The sequence below is a fragment of the Microcaecilia unicolor genome, chromosome 1 (assembly GCF_901765095.1).
Source record: "Microcaecilia unicolor chromosome 1, aMicUni1.1, whole genome shotgun sequence".
In the NCBI taxonomy this organism is placed as follows: Eukaryota; Metazoa; Chordata; class Amphibia; order Gymnophiona; family Siphonopidae; genus Microcaecilia; species Microcaecilia unicolor.
The window spans coordinates 701936784-701951542 of record NC_044031.1 but is presented as its reverse complement, the minus strand read 5'-3'; the positions used below and the strand labels follow the sequence as shown (position 1 = coordinate 701951542).

The 14759-nt window shown below is 49.2% G+C and overlaps 1 protein-coding gene across 3 annotated transcripts in view; it reads left to right on the top strand.

The window, feature by feature from the left end:
- Positions 1-14759, top strand: part of CCNB2 (cyclin B2) — a 40849-nt gene that overhangs the window by 22280 nt on the left and 3810 nt on the right. For all 3 annotated transcript variants that reach the window (XM_030188714.1, XM_030188706.1, XM_030188720.1), the window contains exons 5-6: positions 5707-5865; positions 9019-9255. In XM_030188714.1, the coding sequence (XP_030044574.1) occupies positions 5707-5865; positions 9019-9255 (396 nt within the window). The remainder of the gene's footprint in view (positions 1-5706; positions 5866-9018; positions 9256-14759) is intronic.

Below are 14759 nucleotides of genomic sequence, written 5' to 3'. Positions count from 1 at the left end.
CATCAGGATGTGGCGTTGGGCTTGCCAGTTCGGCATGCTCCTCCAAGCCACATACCTGGCAGGTGTAAACAGTCTGGCCGACAGGCTGAGCAGAGTCATGCAACCGCCCGAGTGGTCGCTCCATACCAGAGTGGTACGCAAGATCTTCCGAGAGTGGGGCACCCCCTCGGTGGACCTTTTTGCATCTCAGACCAACCACAAGCTGCCTCTGTTCTGTTCCAGACTTCAGGCACACGGCAGGCTAGCGTCTGATGCCTTTCTCCTTCATTGGGGGACCGGCCTCCTGTATGCTTATCCTCCCGTACCTTTGGTGGGGAAGACCTTACTGAAGCTCAAGCAAGACCACGGCACCATGATTCTGATAGCGCCTTTTTGGCCCCGTCAGATCTGGTTCCCTCTACTTCTGGAGTTGTCCTCCGAAGAACCGTGGAGATTGGAGTGTTTTCCGACCCTCATTTCGCAGAACGACGGAGTGTTGCTGCACCCCAACCTTCAGTCTCTGGCTCTCGCGGCCTGGATGTTGAGGGCGTAGACTTCGCTGCGTTGGGTCTGTCTGAGGGTGTCTCCCGTGTCTTGCTTTCCTCTAGGAAGGATTCCACTAAAAAGAGTTACTTTTTCAAGTGGAGGAGGTTTGTCGTTTGGTATGAGAGCAAGGCCCTAGAACCTCGATCTTGCCCTGCACAGAACCTGCTTGAACACCTTCTGCACTTATCAGAGTCTGGCCTCAAGACCAACTCAGTAAGGAATCACCTTAGTGCGATTAGTGCTTACCATTATCGTGTAGAAGGTAAAGCCATCTCTGGAGAGCCTTTAGGCGTTCGATTCATGAGGCTTGCTTTTGTCAAAGCCCCCGGTCAAGCCTCCTGCAGTGTCATGGGATCTCAACGTCGTCCTCACCCAGCTGATGAAACCTCCTTTTGAGCCACTGAATACCTGTCATCTGAAGTACTTGACCTGGAAGGTCATCTTCTTGGTGGCAGTTACTTCAGCTCGTAGGGTCAGTGAGCTTCAAGCCCTGGTAGCTCATGCTCCATATACCAAATTTCATCACAACAGAGTAGTGCTCCACACCCACCCAAAGTTCCTGCCGAAGGTGGTGTCGGAGTTCCATCTTAACCAGTCAATTGTCTTGCCAACATTCTTCCCCAGGCCGCATACCCGCCCTGCTGAACGTCAGTTGCACACATTGGACTGCAAGAGAGCATTGGCCTTGTACTTGGAGCGGACACAGCCCCACAGACAGTCCGCCCAATTGTTTGTTTCTTTCGACCCTAACAGGCTAGGAGTCGCTGTCGGGAAACGCACCATCTCCAATTGGCTAGCAGATTGCATTTCCTTCACTTACGCCCAGGCTGGGCTGGCTCTTGAAGGTCATGTCACGGCTCAGTGTTAGAGCCATGGCAGCGTCAGTGGCCCACTTGAAGTCAGCCACTATTGAAGAGATTTGCAAGGCTGCGACGTGGTCATCTGTCCACACATTCACATCACATTACTGCCTCCAGCAGGATACCCGACGCGACAGTCGGTTCGGGCAGTCGGTGCTGCAGAATCTGTTTGGGGTGTAAATCCAACTCCACCCTCCAGGACCCGCATTTATTCTGGTCAGGCTGCACTCGCAGTTGTTCTTCGTAGGTCAATTTCTGTTCTGCCTTCACCGTTGCGAGGTTCAATTGACCTGGGTTCTTGTTTTGAGTGAGCCTGAGAGCTAGGGATACCCCAGTCGTGAGAACAAGCAGCCTGCTTGTCCTCGGAGAAAGTGAATGATACATACCTATAGCAGGTGTTCTCCGAGGACAGCAGGCTGATTGTTCACATCTACCCTCCCTCCTCCCCTTTGGAGTTGCTTTTCATCTTTTTTTTTTTTGCTTGTCATTCAACTGGCGGGAACGGTCGCGCACGGGCGGGAAGACGGCCACGCATGCGCGGTGGGCGTGCCCTGCGTGCGGACCGCCCGCGAAGCTTCTTCCGGTTGTTGGGGGCTGCCGCGGACGTCACTCAGTCGTGAGAACAATCAGCCTGCTGTCCTCGGAGAACACCTGCTACAGGTATGTATCATTCACTGTCTCTGGATTGATCAGTTGGGACTAATGGAAAAGTAGGTCTGAAATACAAACTAACGCACGCGTCAAACTTTACCTACTTGAGCACACAGATATGGAACGCATCGCTGCGCAACTTAAACGATTTACGAATTAACAAACTTCCGCAAACTACTGAAGACTCATCTCTTTAACAAGGTATACCACAAAGATCAACCAATGTAAATATACACAGCTTCTCCACATATATTCAGAACTGTCTTAATTCTGCTTGCTATACGACTATCATGTTTTCTTATCATGTTGCCCAAGATCGTTATGTATCACTAAATGTCTACTTTCTAATATATTTTCACTATTCATGATTATTGTAAGCCATATTGAGCCTGCAAAGAGGTGGGAAAATGTGGGATAGAAATGCAGTAAATTTACCTTTCTAGTCTCTGGTTTTGACAGTAGCACTTACTGCAGGCTTCCCTGCAGTGTCTTCTGTGGTTCTGGTCTCTGGCTACCATGGAACCTGTGCTGTACCTACTTCTCTAGAGGTATAGTGCAGTTCTCAAAACTGTAGGTCTCTGCTCTATTTTGGCACATACCTAACTTGGGTTCCATTCTGCTCCATCACTGACTAACTTCAGTCCTAAAAAAGAAATGCATGCAACCAGATATCTATATATAGATATCTGGTTGCATGCATTTTTTTTTTTAGACTGAAGTTAGTTTATGCTGCTATGACCTTTTGGCTTTTTTTTTTTTCTTTTTAAAGCAAAGTTCTCAGTTTATACTGCTACAACCCCTGACCTCTTCAAATTTCACCTTATTCTTCAGTCCTCCACATGTATTTCACTTACATGCATCTATCTTCATCTCTTCTCCTTGCCTCTCCTGTCATTCCTTCCCTGACATAATTCCCTCACCTTCTGCCCTCTACTTACATCCTCTCATTGAGAACCCACATAGTTCCACCATGCTAAGCATCTCCCTGTCCCCCCAACCTCTCTTGTACACCTCTATACTCCCGTCTGTCTCCTCTCCCCTTTCCTCCTTATGCCAGGAGACACGGATACACATCTCCAATGCTGTGCACCTTCCCAGGTTGTATAGGCAGCAAACTGCATACTAGAAGTGAAAGCCTAAGTGGATTACTGCATATACAATGTAGGAAGGAGCAAGCCATCAGGGTTTCATGTAGCTGTAGCTTCCAGCTTCATTAACCCAGTGCCGTAGCAAGGCCAGCTGACACCCGGGGCGGGTCGCCGCTGCCAACCCCCCCCCGGCGCATTCTTGTGGGGGAGGGGCGGGAGGGCCGATCCGCCCCGAGTGCACGTCGCTCGGAGCTGCGTTGGCTCTGCTGGTTCCCTGCTCTCTCTGCCCCGGAAAAGGAAGTAACCTGTTCCAGGGCAGAGGGAGCAGGGAACCAGCGGGGCCGACACCCCCCCCCCCCCCCCCCAAGCGCGTGCACCTGGGGCGGACCCCCCTTTCCTATGCCACTGCATTCACCACTCCTGTCTTCCCACCTCCCTTGCCCATAGTCTGGCATTTCTCCTGTCCAGCACCTTCACTCATGTATTATTTTTTTCTCTCCCCTCAGCCCACTTATGAGTCCAGCACCTCCCCAGACCATCGAACCTTCATTTAGTGGCCCCTGCAGTGATAACATGCTGCCTGAGCTGGCATCTGGTCCTTCCCTCAGACAACTTTGTTCCCACAAGGGTGGGACACAGGGAAAGATCCGACATTGGCTCAGGCAGCATGTTGCTGCAGGGGTCACTAAACAGAGGAAGCCTGATGGCCCGGTGGGGAATGAAAACAGAAAGCAGTGTTGGACTCTGGGAGGGAGGGCACTGGTTCAACAGTAAGAGGAGACTTCAAACTTAAAAAAATTGTGAGCTGGCCTTGCGACACACTGAACTGCTGCCTTGGTGGGACCTAGAGCACTTCTGCTACTCAAGGGATCCTGGCTTCCCCCCTTTCTCGGACAGTCTGTTTCAGATGGGGGACTTTTTTTTTTTTTTTTAAACCTCATTTTACAGACAAGCAGCTAACTCTTCAATTAGCTTGCTTAAGCTACAACAGCCTGTTCCGGCTGCTTGTCTTAACTTTCACACCTACCTACATCTTAGTAGGTACTTCTGGTTTCCATACCTTTTTAGACATGTCTAACTTTTTTTTTCTCTGGTTATTCTTTTGAGGTACTTCCATATTAGATTGGCCCCTGTTCTCCACACTAAAGCATCAAGGATATGTAGAAGCCTGGGAGCAATTCTCAAATTAGAAATAGGGCTGCAAGGAATTATTTGAGCTCTTCAATGGTGTATACTACTTCAGCCAAGGCTACTCAGCATTCATCAATTTTGTTTGAGGCTGTCCACTTTTGACTTAATTGTCCCACCCTTTATATTTTCTCGTCATCTGGAATAACACAAGAGAACCTAGTCCAGATACCTGCTTGATTCTTCCACTAGGTTCCTTTTTCCTATTATGGGGTGTTCCTTTCTGACTCTTGTCAAGTTTTGTGCAGTCTTGTTTTCAGATGTTATCTAGGTGTTCATGTCTCCTATATACCAGTAGCAAGCCTCCTTGGATTTAATGGCTGAGGATCATCTGTCCATTCCTGTGGGTCAGGTGTACCATTGCTTGGCTAGTTGGAATACTGGACATTACAGGCTATACAATATCCTTAAGGGGTGAATCACAAGAACTTTGTCTCCACCCACTGGTTAATAGACATAACCCATTCATCTGGTCTGGTAAAACCTACCTGCGGTTGGTGGCATGGAATCATGCTACTCTTTGAGATTCTGTCAGATAATTATGACCTGGCTTGTTCACCGCTGGAAGTAGGGTACTAGTCCTAGATGGACCTTTAGTATATCTGGCTGATATTTAGAGCAATTTTAAGCAGGCAGGAGAGGCAGCGAGCCACAACAAACATTCAGCAGAACTAAGCTGGGCAGTATTGAATAGCATATGACTGCCCATGTTAAGTGAGGTCAGAATGGTAGAGGGGGCAGCACTAGGGAGAAGCCAGGGATTATGCAGGTACCAGGATCCACATAGCTAAGCAGGTGAACTTCCTGTGGGACTGCTCAGGTTGCAGCAGTCTTTCTCCCCCCCCCCCCCCCCCAAGTGGACCACAAGGAACACAGGCCTGGGGGAGCCTTCTAGTCCTGTAGGGGGGTTGGGTTAAGAGTGGCAGTGGCCAGGGAGGGAAGGAGGTGGGCTGCTTCAGGGGGGCTTGGAGGAAAGGCACTAGATATGTGGGCCAAAATTGGGTAAGACTAGCATAACTATCTTGCATGGGTCCTGGCTGAACCTAAGCCAGCACCTTTATAAGCTCCAGCAGCCAATGTTGTACCACTTTCCCTTAGATATTCAGTGGTCTGGCACAAAATATATCTATGGTTAACTGGCCAGCTTATTATTTTTTTTCAATACTTTACATCTGGCTGAATGTCTACCTCTATATTAGGAGCCCTTTTTAAGTTTGTGTGTTGAAGATTGATTTGTAGAGCTTGATGTCTTAATGGGGTTAAAAACTACCAGAACTTGTCCAGATTAATTTCTTAATCTTCTCCCCAACATATAGCAGTGCCATTTGAGAACAGCCAAGAAAAGGACTCTGAAAACAAACAAGCAGCTCTAAGCTTTTATTTTTTTTATTTAGGCTCAGCAGAGGGTGTATCCTAGATACCTCGAAGGAACTGAGATCAATGAGCGTATGCGAACTATACTGGTGGACTGGCTAGTACAGGTCCATTCTAGGTTCCTTCTTCTCCAGGAGACGCTCTACATGAGTATTGCAGTCTTGGACCGTTTCTTGCAGGTAAGCATTCTGGGCAGCAAACAGTTCTCCAGTGTGGTAAAACTGCCACTGAAGCACCAGGCCAATATGTTGATGTTCAGAGCCTGTATAGAGAACACTTAACCTTTGTATGCTGTAGTGAGCCCTTCACATTAGCCTTTCTTGTAGTTACAAAATAGGGAGGGCACCTCTTTTGAAGGCATTAACTTCAAGGTGTTATGAGGTAGAGGTCTGTTTGGTGACAAATGCTTGGTCATATCTTAATGTCTGACAAATTCTGTCAGCTGGATTGAAATAACTTCTGCATGCTCTCACTACTAGCTGCATAACACAAATTCAGGCGCGAGTTCAGGTAAGAATCTATTTAGGTTCATGCGGTGACAAAACTAAACCATTTGGAACAAATCACCAGGGCTATAGAATTGGTACACCAAACCTTTGACTGAATTCTATTTCTACTCCCTTGACTCCTATGTATGATAAATTTAAAATTAGGACTAATAGACAAAATATATTTGAAGTTTGAACAAAAAGCAGAAGTGTTAAAAAAAATTGCAGTACCAAATTCAGCTTCAAATGTTACTGATGCAACTCATTGCTTCAGACTATTCAGCCCTGGAGTTCTAAAGCTGGGTTCCTAACATGTTAGTAGTGCTTCAAAATGCATTTTTTTCCCAGGTTTAACAGGAACTGCTACCAAAACTGGTTCATATTTGCACAACCAATGAGGCCCACTGGAGATGGGCAGCTGCTGCAGCTGCCTGCCCAGGGGCAAGCCAGTCTTCAGGACCCCACCACTGCTGCTGCCACTCTCCTCCCCACCCCCCCCACCCCCACCCACCACAGCAGTGATCTTCTGCCACATCCTGCCTTTTGTGAAGCAACTTTGTTTCTGCATGGGGCTGGCACTAGGCCATCCTTGGATTCCAGGCCTGGAATCTATCTTGTACCCCCCCCCCCCCACCCCCCAGCATCCCTCTGCTAAACCTGTAGATTACAGCTTGGAGAGCCATTTTAACAAACTTCTCAAGTCTGGAACACTTAGGTTCCCAAGTCAATGCAGATACAGTTAAATATCCTGAGTAGCATTGTTTCCATATCGTCTGATCAATCCATAGACAAGTGGGATATGTTCATCCACCAGCAGGGGAGATAGAGAACATAACCCACTTGTCTATGGATTGATCTATACAGACTAATGGAAAGAAAATTATCAGGTAAGATACATAATTTTACCTTCCTGTTTTCAGTTACGACACTGATTAAAGAAGCATGATATACATTCTAATAGGGTAAAGGAGTCTGACACTAGTCTACACACACTGCAAACACTATACCAGTTGAAATCAAATAAAAAAAAACAAAAGCATCCTTGCTGATCTATGCTTTGAAGTTATAATCAAGGGCAATACACTTCTCAATTTTCCAGCACAAGTAGTGGTTTGCTTTATACTAGTAGTAGGGAAATAGGAATCTACAGTGACTTTTATTTATTCATTTCTCATAGAATCTAGCTTCTGCACACCAAGTTTCATACCTAACAGACTGAATTCTTTAGCATCACCCAAATAGTATCCAAGCCAGAATATATAATTGAAATATTTACCTGCAATTGAGCAAAATATACTTCAACTAAAAACTGATTACAAAACAATGTAATCAACTTATCTCGAGGAGCACCAAACTAATAAGTTGAAGGGAGAGACATTGGACCTCACAAGCAGCAACAGACGGTGACCCACTTGAAGCTTTCATAATGCCCATAACTTAAAAATTTTTTTTAAACCTTTTTTCTTTTGAATGTTTAAATGCAATCAAAATAATCAAAGCTATAGTAAATTATTCACATTTAAAAATCTTGTTTTAAATTACTATTACTCTGCTTTTGTGTTAAAGGTGAAACATTATTTTTTTTTCAACTCCACCTACTGACTTTAAACCCATGTATTGTTAAATAGCCTTGTACCATCTCCTGTTCGCGAACCACCCTCTCCTTCGGTTGTGGCCACCATTTGGGGGAATGGTATGAGCAGAAGTCGCTCATGCCATCTGCTATTCCAAAATGGTGGCAGCTCCTGCCCTAAAGGCTTCTAGACCACTAGAGCTTTAAAATGTAGGCTGGGGGTGGGAAAGAGCTGGAAGGCAACCCAAAGGGGGGAAGACACCTTATGCAGGGGTATAGTTTGTTTCCACAGAGAATGTACAGGCATTTTCAGTTGAAACCAAAATTCAGTTAGCCTCTACAGGTGTCCTGTGATTTGATAACAGCTAACCCGGTAATGCTAAATTGGTCTTGTATTTGGAAAATAGCTAGGATATTGCTGTTCAGTATCAAATCACCCAGGGAATAATCTTTAGTCCTGAAAAGTTCTGTAATTCCTCAAATTTTAACATGCAGCCTTTGGTGTCTAATCTCCACCAACCAAGGAGATCTGGGGTTAATTGTGAACTGCAAATGTGCTCTAGAACAAAATTGAAGGAGTATGTTAACTTCACCTTGTGTGCAGCTCTGGTTGCACCAGTTCAAGGATTTAGTTGCCCTTAACTGAAGTTTCTAGTCTCACAAGTAAGGAGCTGGAATATATCCCTTAGGCCAGTGGTTCTTAGCTCAGTTCTTGGGTGCACCCAGTCAGGTTTTCAGGATATACACAAACGGACGCATGCAAATCTCTCATATTTCATTGAGGATGTCCTGAAAACACAGCTGGGTGTGCCTTAAGGACTAGGTTGAGAACCACTGTCTTAGACTAAATCAGGGTTTTTCAGTTTGGAAAAGGGGTGGGGACATTACAAAATCATGCATTTCCTGGGTAAATGGGGAAAACTTTCAATCTGTTAGTGTGGTCAAGGCAACTAACATAGCATGATTTAGCCAAGTAGACCAGGAGGGGGACCCATCCCTCTTCCCTCAATGAGTAGCTTTACTTTTTAATCCTTTTGTAATTTTTTTTTGGGGTACTCATGACCTGGCCACTTTCAGGATGCAACGAACTTTGGTCTGGTTTTAGCATGGTTCATTTATATGGAAGTTGTTTTACCAAAGTACCAACGTGAATAGATGTGCCTTTTTCTTCAAATAGCTTTTTATATTGTCTACCACCCATTCTCATTACTTCTTAAATCAATAATGTTATGACTGTTTGCTAACTATCCAGTATCTTTCTCCTAATCTAGGTTCAGCCAGTTAGCCGCAAGAAGCTTCAGTTAGCTGGTGTTACAGCACTGTTGATAGCCTCAAAATATGAAGAAATCTATGCGCCTGAAATTGGAGACTTTGTTTACATTACTGATAATGCGTATTCTAGAGATCAAATCAAGGAAATGGAAATGATTATCTTGAGAGAGCTCAACTTTGAACTGGGACGTCCATTGCCACTCCATTTCTTAAGGCGTGCATCAAAATCAAGTGATGTATGTACCAACAGATTATATCAATTACTAGAAAATGCAGTTTGGCTGGGCATTTACAATGTCTTTGGTGTAACCTGTTTATCTTTGAAGTCTTTCTGTTCTGGGCATATCTGTGTAGTAGGAAATGGCACAGGGAGAATTTGTCCCCATCCCCGCTCTGGTCTCATTTGCAGACGTCGCAAACACTAATTTTATATTTAAATCATAAAAAGGAACATGCTGTGCAACCGTTGTGTATAAATTACAAATAGAAAACAGTAACAATGAGCAACTATAAAACCCTACCACCACACTCTACCCTTCCAACCCCAACAAGAGCTGACTTTTTTTTTTTAAACTACCCCAAGGAATCCTAATCCACCCTGTTAAAATGTGTAGGGGTACAAAATACAACCCATTCTGTATGCCCTGTAAAAGCACTGTTCCATATCATCATGCTGATCAATCCATAGACTGGTGGGTTGTGTCTATCTACCAGCAGGTGGAGATAGAGAGCAATCCTTTTGCCTCCCTATATGTGGTCATGTGCTGCCAGAAACTCCTCCTGTATGTTCTCTCTCAGCAGGTGGTGGTCACACATAGCAGCAGCTCTGGCTAGGTCTCCAAGCCTAATTTTTAGGTTTTGTTGAGTACCTGGGGTTGAGGGCTCTTCTTGAGCAAGTACAAACCTGGTGGCGCCAGGTCCCTCCTTTTCTCCCCCCTCCCGCTGGCTCCGTTTAAAAAAAAAAAAAAAAAAAAAAAAAAAAAAAAAAAATTTTGGACATCCTTAAGGGCGTTTATTTCAACGTTTATTGCAGCTACTCACTGGGACACCAGTTCGTTACAGCTCGGAGCGAGAAGCAGGTAATTTTTACCTTTTTATAGCGGGCAGGGGGTTCCCCGATCTCCACGTGGCCTATGGCGTCGGAGGGCGAGGGCGCGAAGAATCGCACCCCGGACCGCGTGTGCGCTTCTAGCGGGGATGCGGGGGTCTTAAAGTCTGATTCGCCCTTGTTGGGTGTCAGTTTGGAGGCCGGTCAGTGTCCCGGGTCTTCCTCCGGTGCGGCAGTTTTTCCCGCCATAAACGCCCATCCCCCGCTGCTCGCCTCCGCCATCTTGGCCGGCCACTCTGCTCGGACGGCTTCTTCTTGGGCCGCCCTTGAGCTGGGAGACGTTAATGCCATGTCCGCCCTTGATTTGGGCGACGGCAAAAAAGCGGCTAAAGTTAAGCACCGTTCTTCCCGCGCGGCTCCTTTGTGGAGTGTTGCGCCGGACGCCATCTTGGATGCGCAGCATGTTTCTCCCCCGCTCTTGCGAGCGCCAGTTGAGGGTGCGTCTAGGGCTGTGGCCCAGGCTGCTGAAGGCACAGTCTGGGGGGTTTCTCCCAGAGTTTATTTTGCTGCTGCATCAGGCCTTCCTTATGCAAAACGCTGCCCCTTCTCCCTTGTCCGATAAAGGGGTTGAGGCCCCCGGAAGTAAACGCCCTCGGGTGGCTTCCCAGGCCTTAGAGGACTCTGTCTCCTCTGATGTAGATGAGGGCACCGTATCTGAGTTCTCCCAACGGTCCTTTGGGGATTCCTCGGAGGAGACGGATTCCCGCTCGGATGGAGCGGATGACCCCTCTGCAGCGCGGATCTTTCGCTCAGAGGATTTGCCCAACCTGTTAGTGCAGGCCATGAGCATTTTGAAGATTTCCTCTCCAGAGGACGTCTCTCCCTCAGCCCCTGTTGGCTCCGCCATTATGCTGGGGACGAAGCGCCCGCCTAGAACCTTCCACGTGCATGATGCCATGCACACCTTAATTTCGGCTCAATGGGATGTCCCGGAAGCGAGCCTCAAAGTGGCTAGGGCTATGTCCCGCCTCTATCCTTTGCCTGAAAGTGAACGGGAGGCCTTTCTTTGGCCTACCATGGATTCTTTAATCACTGCGGTGACTAAGAAAACGGCGTTGCCGGTGGAAGGTGGCACGGCCCTAAAGGACGTCCAAGACAGAAGATTGGAGGCAGCCTTAAGGTCGTCCTTCGAGGCGGCTGCCTTAAGTTTGTAGGCCTCAGTTTGCGGCTCCTATGTGGCCAGGGCGTGCCTGACGATTGTGCAGCGGGCTTCCCCCTCGGATCCTTCCTTGAGGGCTGATTGGCCGGCCCTGGAATCGGGCTTGGCTTATTTGGCAGACTTTACTGTATGTCTTGAGAGCCTTGGCTAAAGGTATGGCTCAGACCGTCTCTGCGCGGCGGTGGCTTTGGCTGAAACATTGGTCTGCTGACCACGCCTCTAAGTCCCGCCTGGCTAAGTTGCCTTTTAAAGGCAAGCTGCTCTTTGGGGTCGAGCTGGACAAAATTGTGACCGATCTCGGCACGTCTAAGGGCAAGAGGTTACCAGAGGTCAGGGCTCGGGCCAGTGCTCGCCCCGGTATCTCCAGAGGACGGTTTCAGGAAGCCCGTCGGTACCGCCCAGGCAAGTCGGGCTCCTCTGCCCCCTCTTCCTTCAAGAGGAACTTCTCCCCCAAGCAGCATTCCTTTCGCAGAGACCGCCGTCCCGGAGGTGCGCCCTCCGGTCATCCCCAGGGTCTCGTACCCAATGACGGGGTCCTAGTCCATGGCCCAGTGCAGATTGGAGGACGCCTGTCCTCGTTTCTGGGCGAGTGGACCAGGGTAACTTCAGACGCTTGGGTGCTGGAAGTCATCAGAGACGGCTACAAGCTAGAGTTCTGCCGACCCTTAAGAGACGGGTTTGTACTCTCTCCCTGCCAGTCTCCGGTCAAAGCTGTGGCAGTGCAGCGGACCTTGGACAATCTGATCCGCCTGGGTGCGGTCGTTCCGGTGCCAGAAAATCAGCTTGGCAAGGGACGTTACTCCATTTACTTTGTGGTACCAAAGAAAGGAGGTTCTGTACGGCCTATCCTCGACCTCAAAGGGGTCAATCTGGCCTTGAAAGTTCGGCACTTTCGCATGGAGACTCTCCGCTCTGTTATAGCGGCAGTGAAGGCAGGGGAGTTCCTGGCATCCTTGGACATCAAGGAAGCGTACTTGCATATTCCCATCTGGCCTCCTCAAGGCTTTCTGCGTTTGCAGTCCTGGGCCGACACTTCCAGTTCAGAGCCCTCCCGTTCGGGTTGGCTACTGCTCCGCGGACCTTCTCCAAAGTAATGGTGGTCATCGCGGCCTTCCTGCGAAAGGAAGGAGTACAAGTCCATCCTTATCTGGACGACTGGTTGATCCGAGCTCCCTCTTATGCAGAGTGTGGCAAAGCTGTGGACCGGGTGATTGCTCTTTTGAGCTCCCTGGGGTGGATCATCAACTGGGAGAAAAGCCAGCTGTGCCCGACTCAGTCCCTGGAGTATCTGGGAGTTCGATTCGACACCCAAGTGGGCAGAGTGTTCCTGCCGGACAATCGGATTGTCAAACTTCAGGCTCAGGTGGACCAGTTCCTAGTAGCCTCTCCGCTTCGGGCTTGGGACTATGTGCAGCTGTTGGGCTCTATGACGGCCACGATGGAAGTAGTGCCCTGGGCCAGGGCTCATATGAGACCACTACAACACTCTCTGCTGCAGCGCTGGACTCCGGTGTCGGAGGATTATGCTGTGCGCCTTCCCTTGGACCCAGCAGTGCGCAAGGCGCTGAGCTGGTGGCTGAAGACAGACGAGTTGTCTGCAGGGATGCCTCTTGTGACCCTGGAGTGGACTGTCGTCACGACGGACGCCTCTTTGACGGGCTGGGGAGCCCACTGCTTTGGAAGGATAGCGCAGGGGCTCTGGTCTCCTGCAGAGGCAAAGTGGTCTATCAACCTCCTGGAACTCGGAGCCATTCGGTTGGCGCTTTTGGAGTTCCTCCCGGTACTGGCGTTGAAGCCAGTACGGATCCTGTTGGACAATGCCACGGCTGTGGCCTATGTCAACCGCCAGGGAGGTACCAAGAGCGCCCCTCTAGCCAAGGAAGCCATGAATCTATGCCAGTGGGCGGAAGCGAACCTGGAACAGCTGTCAGCAGCCCACATTGCCGGAGTCATGAATGTCAAGGCGGACTTTCTCAGTCGCCATAACTTGGATCCCGGAGAGTGGCAGTTATCGGCTCAGGCGTTCTTGGACATCACGAAGCGCTGGGGCCAGCCGAGCCTAGATCTGATGGCGTCATCGGCCAATTGCCAAGTGCTGCGCTTTTTCAGCAGAGGACGGGACCCTCGATCTCTGGGAGTAGATGCTCTTCTCCAACAGTGGCCGACACAGGAGCTTGTCTGTGTTCCCGCCCTGGCCCATGTTGGGCAGGGTACTAGACCGGGTGGCAAAGCATCCGGGCCAGATAATCCTGGTGGATCCGTACTGGCCCAGACGTCCCTGGTATGCTGACTTGATCAGGCTCTCAGTGGACGACCCTCTGCGGCTGCCAGTGGAGCAGGGCCTGTTGCATCAGGGTCCCGTGGTGATGGAGGATCCCTCCCCCTTTGGTGGTACGGCCTGGCTATTGAGCAGCAGCGTCTGAGGAAGAAGGGCTTCTCAGACAAGGTCATCGCCACTATGCTGAGAGCGAGGAAACGCTCTACTTCTACTGCTTACGCCAGGGTTTGGCGTACCTTTGCAGCGTGGTGTGAAGCAGGCTCACTTTCTCCCTTCACTGCTCCAATTTCTTCAGTGCTGGCGTTCCTGCAAGAAGGTCTGGAGAAAGGCCTGTCGCTCAGTTCCCTTAGTCCAGGTAGCGGCTCTGGCTTGCTTCAGGGGCCGCCTGAAGGGTGCTTCCCTGGCTTTGCAGCCAGATGTGGTACGTTTTCTCAAGGGAGTTAATCACCTGTGCCCTCCTCTGCACTCAGTGGTGCCTGCGTGGAATCTCAACCTGGTGCTAAGAGCCTTGCAGAAGCTGCCTTTTGAACCCTTGTCGAGGGCATCTCTGAAAGACCTGACGTTGAAAGCAGTCTTTTTGGTGGCTATCACTTCAGCCAGAAGAGTTTCCGAGCTCCAGGCACTCTCATGTCGAGAGCCTTTTCTGCAGTTCACTGAGGCAGGAGTGACTATTCGCACAGTGCCTTCCTTCCTGCCCAAGATTGTTTCTCGCTTCCATGTGAATCAGCAGCTGTGTCTCCCTTCCTTTCGTAGGGAGGACTACCCAGAGGAATACTCTGCTCTCAAATATCTGGATGTGAGACGAGTCATCATCAGATACTTGGAAGTGACCAATGATTTCTGGAAATCGGATCATCTGTCCTGTTTGCAGGTCCTCGTAAGGGTCTGCAGGCTGCTAAGCCAACAGTGGCAAGATGGGTCAAGGAAGCCATTGCAGCGGCTTATGTGGCCGCGGGGAAGGTGCCGCCTATTCAGCTGAAGGCTCACTCCACTAGAGCTCAGGCGGCCTCGATGGCAGAGGCCGGGTCCGTCTCCTTGGAAGAGATATGCAAGGCGGCAACTTGGGCATCGGCCCATACCTTCTCCAGGCATTACCGCTTGACTGTGGCTGCTCGGGCGGAGGCCCGGTTTGGAGCTTCAGTGTTGCGGTCAGGGATTTCAATGTCCCGCCCTGGGTGAGTACTGCTTCGGTACA